The 7,570-nt window shown below is 34.3% G+C and overlaps 1 protein-coding gene across 3 annotated transcripts; it reads left to right on the forward strand.

The window, feature by feature from the left end:
- The first annotated feature begins 2,316 nt into the window (after positions 1-2,316).
- On the forward strand, positions 2,317-7,011 carry LOC306880681 (uncharacterized protein). 3 transcript variants are annotated; one of them, XM_079434388.1, is made up of 7 exons: positions 2,317-2,480; positions 2,886-3,046; positions 3,617-3,730; positions 3,947-4,003; positions 4,099-4,221; positions 5,517-5,624; positions 5,731-7,008. In XM_079434388.1, exons 2-7 carry the CDS (start codon positions 2,909-2,911, stop codon positions 5,791-5,793), a joined length of 603 nt encoding a protein of 200 aa, XP_079290514.1. In that variant the 5' UTR covers positions 2,317-2,480; positions 2,886-2,908; the 3' UTR covers positions 5,794-7,008. The 3 variants fall into 3 exon arrangements, with proteins under 3 accessions (XP_079290514.1, XP_079290512.1, XP_079290513.1); XM_079434386.1 differs by having other exon boundaries at positions 2,319-2,480; positions 2,866-3,046; positions 5,731-7,011; XM_079434387.1 differs by having other exon boundaries at positions 2,436-2,480; positions 2,872-3,046.
- The last annotated feature ends 559 nt before the right edge of the window (positions 7,012-7,570 follow it).

Below are 7,570 nucleotides of genomic sequence, written 5' to 3' on the forward strand. Positions count from 1 at the left end.
AATTTTCAGTTTGGAGAGGTAGAGAATCTGCTCCCCCTAAGCTTGCCTGATTCTGTTCATATGTATGATTAGCTGGTCCCACCCAGTGTCCTTTTCCACCTCCTCTCCAAACTGTCCTAAGAGACTTTACATTTTTTAGACAACAGCCAGTGCTCAACACAGATATCTGAACTTGTCATCATCCAGTCTGTCTGGAATGACATCAAGAAACAGAACAAACTGAAACAGATTAAATCCAAAAGAACTGTAACAACCAATGTTCCATCTAAGCTGCGTACATGCATGGCCGCGCAGAAGAAATAATGTGCCACGCACATGCAAAAATTAGTTGGAAGAGCCTTTTGATTGAATTCTAGTAAAAGCAAAAGCATTGCAATGCTTGGGCAAACCGCTATATAGAGTTTGTCGCTATAGAGTTAGAACCGGTGAATGCAGCTTACAAGTTTCATTGAAACAGAAATGAGTCACTGTATAGATCGAATACTTTAATGGTTGCGGACGAAATTGCTCAAATCGAGAGCCAACGCAAATGCAATGACATGTGAAATAAACTTCATGTATTAAGGAAGAGTGGCTTGATTAAGTGGTGGAAACATGATGATGGGCACAGAACGGTAAAAAAACTCAGAGACATTTACAGTCACACACCGGTGTATTGTGCAAACTGTTCATAGGGATGTTTAAATATAGCTATATTTAGCTATAGCAGAATTCAAATGTTCACATTTTTTGAAAATATTTAGAGTACAGTTCTCAGTTTAAATGCTTCAGTTTGTTTTCTATTCTATCAGTTTAAATGCTTCAGTTTGTTTTGATATTATATTGTATTACATTATGTTATGCCTTTATTATAAACCTAATAAATAATTGACCTTGTTTTTTAATAATCAACATATTTAGCGTTGTTCACGTTCAGCATGCGCGCTGTCTACTGAACATAAACAGCGCTGATTACGTTGATTACGTTCTGGGGTACTCTTCAAAATGGTGGAAGACGGTAACTCGGGGAGAAGAATTGCTGAATTATTGTTATCTTTACGCACAAAAAGTATCGAAGCAGGGAGACGCTGCTCTCAAGTGGAAGAACAAGGTTAACGATGTTGAGGGGATCTTTACCAGCAACTTAACATATTTTGATCTAAGATGGCACCACAGATGGCAGCTACAGTGCTTTGCTCTTCAGTGTTTGTACTGTTTTTGTTTGTTTTTCCTGTTTTATGTTTTTCCATCCCAGTTTTACCAGGGATGACCTGCTGAACATTCGGCAGAACACACCACAAAATCTTTTAACAAACAAAAGTCATTTCAGCTGTCATAAATGGCAATAAATTTCAAACTACTGATGTCGAACGTGTTTACTAGTAGAATCCATGTGTTTTCTGAAATCAGAGTCGAGCAAATAAACACCATTAGTAAGTATTTAGCAGAGTTTCATTCATTCCCAAAGGATTTTGAAAAAGGGTTATTAAGCATGTTTTGAAAGAGGTTATTCAATTTAAAGGCACCATGAAACCACCAAATACTACCAAAAACTATAAAATCATGCTAAGGCCCGGTTTCACAGACAGGGCTTAGATTAAACCATGATTAGGCCATAGATCAATTAGGACATTGAAGTAACTTTTATAAATGTGCCTTAGATGACAACACTATAGTGCATCTTGAGACAAAACAACAGAGCTGACATTTTTTAAGATCAGTCAGTGCAAGTTTCTTTCAGTTAAAACAACTCAGACATGCATTTTAGTCCGGGACAACAGGCTTAAGCCTTGTCTGTGAAACCGGAGGTAAATTTGCTGTGATTTAAATAATCTAACACTTTAGCACCTTTTGTACTGGCCATATTCAGTTTTAAAGGAATTCAACTAACTTAATAAATCAAATTTGGGCAGACATTGTTTAGTATAAAAATTAAGATTATCTGAACTGATGAAAAACCAACTTTAATGAAAGTAATGTATTATTTTTATTTGGCCTGTCCATAATATGTGCACAATATTTCATATGTAATACATTTTGTACTAAATTAAAGATACCAGCAAAGGATAACAAGTACAAACTCAAATAGTTTGAGAAGATTGTTTATCACAAGGTCACCTCCCAGAAACAGTCGTTGTGATGTCCCTGTCACAAACTGGACAAATAAATTACAAACAAATATATATACTTTGCACAGGCAAAAAAAAAAAAAAAAAAAAAATATATATATATATATATATACAAATAATTGCTTACAACCAACCACCAATCAGCATATTAGAATCATTTCTGGGAGGGGAATGTCCAAAAGTCATCTGCTTTCATTCTCGTAACTTCCTTCTCTTATGAGTTTGCAGGTTGCTGGTATGTGTAGACAAACAACATTCCTCTTCTGCATTTTGGGAAATTGAAAGGGGTGTTGAGAAAGAAAAAAAACAAGTTCTTTATTTGACAGAGACAAAGTTTGTGAACTCTTTGTCACTAACACGATCACGTACAAGGTGAGTTTAACACTTTCACATACGATCTGTGAACATACATGCTACTGTAAATGTAGGTAAAGAATAATTGTTTCATTGTGAAATCAGGCGAAAAGTGTGACCTTAATCTCAACATTTTAGCAAACAAAGAGTATGTGTATTTTTCACACTTTTGTTCTTGTGAAACTTGCAATGCAGTTGACACGAAAAGCCAGTCAACTGTATTACTTGCTATAACTTGTTGTGTGAGGAGGAAATAAATGTTACAAATTCCTATTGTAATAATAATGACTAAGAAACATATTTGTAAGTTTGCCTTGCGCTCTTCCAGACCTTGCTTTTTTCCTCCACAGCTCATATATTTAATTAACATGTTATGATAGTTTATTACATCATTTTTGCTCAGTTTCAGGATGTCTCTGACAGTGTCTCAGGATGAGGGGGTGACAATGATCACCATTAACTCAAACCCCACCAGCAAATGGCCGATACTGTGCCAGATCCTGGGCTCTCTGTGCTACAGCCCAGTGTGTGCCCTATCACAGCACACGAAATCCAAGATGATGGACATCTCTATGGCACTTGGGGTGAGATAAACACAGAAGTCTGAAATACACTACAACACTTTTGCCCAGATTTAAAAGTTTAGCAGAGTGGGATTCTGAGTTGTTCAGTATGAACAACAGTTCATACAGGCCATTTACAAAGTTGGCAAGTCGTGTTTGAAGCCTACTGTTTTAAAATCTGCTCATATTTTAAAAGACGTAATGTATTCCACCGGACCGGGTCTGTTTTTTTTTTTTTGCATCTGTCTGTTTCTTTTCACCAAGCTATCTTAAGTTTTTAAAGCAACTGTATGTAAGTTTTTACCTTAGAATTTCAGTTTCAAAATCATTCTGATGGTACACTGATTTCTAATAAGACGAATGACTTGAAAATTTAGGAATGGTATACTTCCGCTCTCCATTCGGTCTCGCACACAGCCCGCATCTGCACAGCTTTCAAAGTATACTAGGTTTTAGAAGAAAGTGAATTTAAGGGATTTAATGTGATTGAACTATTGCTCAAGGTAATGCAATAAAATGTAATGTTGTACATTTTGAGATTCATTGCAATACAAAGTGGTGTATAAACAACACTCTTCTCTTGTTCCTTAGATTGTGCAGATTATAGCAGGAGTCCTCAATCTTGTTACAGGGATTTTATTTATAACCTCTGGGATGCATGATCACATTATGATGTTTAATACTCCATTCTGGTTCGGTGGTGTGGTAAGAATTATACTTCATTCTGATTCTGATCATTCTTTTGTTTCTAAATTGTAAAATGAGTCCATTGACAAAGTCAATTAAAATTAATAATCAGTCTTGATGACGTGAATTTCACATTTTGATAATTTTCTATTTTTTATTTTTCTGTCTGATCTGTTAATCTATCGCAATGGGCAAATTTAAATAATTTCTTTATTTCTTCCCTTTGCTTTTTAGTTCCTTGTAGTTGGAGTGGTGTCTATCGTTGCAGATCATTTTCCCAGTTATTTTCTGGTAAGTCTTTAATTTCAAACAATAGTTTTAATTTGGATTATATATATATATATATATATTTTTTTCTTATTGTTTTTTGGTTTTGTGTGTTACAGCTTCTCGTCACTGTGGTGTTGAACAAAGTCTGTGCTCTGCTGGCTATGATAGGCCTTGCACTGTATACATGGGACTTGATGAGTGTCAAGATTACTTCAAGTTACTACCACGGTGATATGAATGTAATTTAAATTTATTTTTCAATTATGATTTCAGGTCACACACAGTCTTTGCATACTTAAATTAGAATAGTTTATACATAAATATGGACCACAAATATTTTTTCAATGCGTGTTTCATATTATTATGGATACATATTAATTTCTTAATTAACTGACATTATTTTATTCATAGGCTTAGATTTTAACAGTAAAAAATTAAAAACGGTATGCATATTTTGTTGAAAAAGTTTTCATTTAGAAAAGTGTTCACCCCACTTTCCTTGCAACAAACATAAACAAACATTATTTTCTGTCATAATAATATTGAACATATTCAACATATATTGTATAGTGCTATGAAATCAATTTTCATTGCGTTGCCTGCATTGACAAGCACATGTGTGAGAGGGTTATGAGATAACTTTAGTTTAAATGAGAACAAAGATATTTTTATCTTTCATTACTTTTGGAAAAAAATAGAGCAGGCACTGGTCAAAAATGACTTTTTAAATATAATAAATAAAAGAAAAGAAAATAGATAATAAAAAATAAATAAATAAACTTTCTAAAGCACATGTGTCAAGCGTGGGTTAAAAGAATCTCACGGAAATTTGTACATATTTTACGAGGTGGCTAATTCGTACGAATTCGTACAACTTTGTCACATCTCTGGACTGTTTTGTGTGTGTTTTCCCTCCCCATGTGCTCCGGGACCCAGTTTCTCCCTTGTGTTTTCATGTCATTTGGTTCAGGTGTGTCTTGTGATTAGTCCCTCGTTATCCTGTGCATTTAAGCCCCATTCTGTTCAGTCTGTGTTTGTCGGATCTTTATCATCTTGCTCGTGTGTCTCTGCTGTTTCCTCATGGATTACCCCTTTGTTCTGGAATATGATAAAGACTATTCATTTGATCCTCGACTCCATCGTTCCTCCTACACAGAGTGTGATAGACCTCACTCGTACAAACTAATACGATTTTTGATAAATTGTATATGTATTTTACGAGTTGCACAATCCGTATAAATTTGTACGAATGACCTACACCTAACCCCGCCCCTAAACCTACCCATCACTGGGGTCTAGACAAATCGTACAAAATCATACAAGTGAGGTCGTACGAATTCATACAAATTAGCCACCTCGTAAATTACATACGAATTAGTCGTGAGATGGCTTTGGTGTGTGCACAAAGTAACATTTATGGTGAATGATAGCTAGCTAAAATGTTTCTTCTTGAGACTCAAGAGACTAATTTGAGACTCCTAGTGCTTAAATTAAATTGTTTTTATTCTATGACACACTGATATTTCTATTCTAGATGATCCGTGAAGCACTGGATATCACTATGATGATCATTTCAGCTCTTCAGCTCTGTGTGTCCATCAGTTTCTCTGTCTTAACTCTGAAAGAACTGTGTGAAACAAATGTAAGTTTAAAGGTGCAGTATTATCAGCACAATTACAACAGACAATCTACAGTGATCGTGGTGATTTCAGAAAGTTGATCAGTGCACTAATGTTTCTGTTTTGCAGTCTGTGGAGGACCTTCAACTTTACAAGCCACTCAAGGAAGTCGCTGCCATTCATGTATGTTAAACAGAAAATGTAAAAAACTAGCTTTGTGATTATAGAAGTACATTTTTCTTTCTTGTGCAATAGCAAATCTCCTCTATCTGCAACCTTATAATCGTCATGGTACAAGTTTATTTTTGGTCTTCTTTATTATGGTACTTTACAGCTGCTTTTTGAAAGCAATGTCTAGAATAAAAAATTAATGTAGATGCATTTTAACACCAAGTTTAAATTCTTTACATGTTCAATTCATATAAAATCTCTGTCTTCATTTCTCATAATACCACAAAGCATCTTTCAGGAGTCTTAACATTAGACGCAAGGGATTGACTGCAGACTGTTTACTGCATCTTGGGCAAAAAGATAATAATAAATACAAGTTTTAATCAGATTAAACTATTTACACTATATCTGGCATCATGCAGGAGTTCTTCTGAGTGTCAGAACTTGTATATTCTGGGTTGTATGTTTACGCAGAGAAAGCGTTTACCTTGAGTTTGCACAAACAAAAGGCATAAATGGCAATAAAACAAACCATTCATGTGGAACACATTTAATAGTAGCATCAATGTGTTTTTTTAAACCAGAGTCGAGCAAATAAACACCATTAGCGTGTAGTTTGCACTGGTATTCATAGTTTCATTCATTCCCAGATGGGTTCTGAAACAGGGTTAGTACAAAGCATGTTTTGTAAGAGAAATGTCAGGGGTTATTAATATTTTCAATTTAATACAAGGCACAATGAAACTAAGTGATATTACTAGAATTTATTCATTAAGTATGTAAGTATAATAAAGTGCTAAATTTACAGTGACAAAATTGAAATAATCTAGCACTTAAGACTTAGAAATGATCATTTATTGTTGGCCATAATCTTACAAATGGAGTTTTATTATAAGTTTGTTATATATATATATCAATTGGATATGCATTATTTTATGCAAGACAAGTATCTGGTTTACCAAAACTGGGCTATATGGGAAATTCTGAGGAAACGGTGAGATATATATATATATAGAGAGAGAGAGAGAGAGAGAGAGAGAGCCCAGTTTTGGTAAACCAGATATTGTCTTGCATAAAATAATGCATGTCCAATTTTTGCACAATCCATTTATCTGCAAAACCAACCTTAAGGAAAATGTTTATTTGGCCCATGCATAATCACTATTTCATATGTAATACATTTTGTACTAATTAAAAGATTTCTGCAATGGATAACAAGAATAAACTTAAAATTTTGAGAAGATTGTTTATCACAAGGTCACCTCACATAATCAGTGGTTGTGATGTCCCTGTCACAAACTGGACAAATCTTTTATTTTAGTATAAATGAATGTAAAAGTGTTAATGCATTTGGTCTTGGAGGAGTAGATCTGCTAAGCTGCTGCAGCTGTTTTTTATTGCTGTTTCTGCAGAGCAAGTGTAGAGGCTTGCTATTGTCAATGCATTCACAGATACACATATAATTCCCCATAGCAGATCTAGACATGTGGAGCTGGGGGAGGTGGAGGGTTCGAGAGGAAGTCTGATTGTGTGCTGCAAGACTTGCTAAATCAAAGTATTTAAATGTTGATTAGCAAGCTAACTGCTTGCAAATACAATCAGGTTTTTCCATTTGGTAAATTATGTAATTGATAACAAATTTTGTATTTATGTTGCACACACATTTTCTTACTGTTCCTGTACATTTTGTTTTTGTTTAAGATTAGTACAAAAAAATATTATAAGCATTTTTAAAACATATTTTAGGATATTTTCACTATATAGAAATTATGGTATTCCTAAAAACATGCAATTTTGC

Source organism: Barbus barbus (genome assembly GCF_936440315.1).
Source record: "Barbus barbus genome assembly, chromosome: 2".
NCBI lineage: Eukaryota > Metazoa > Chordata > Actinopteri > Cypriniformes > Cyprinidae > Barbus > Barbus barbus.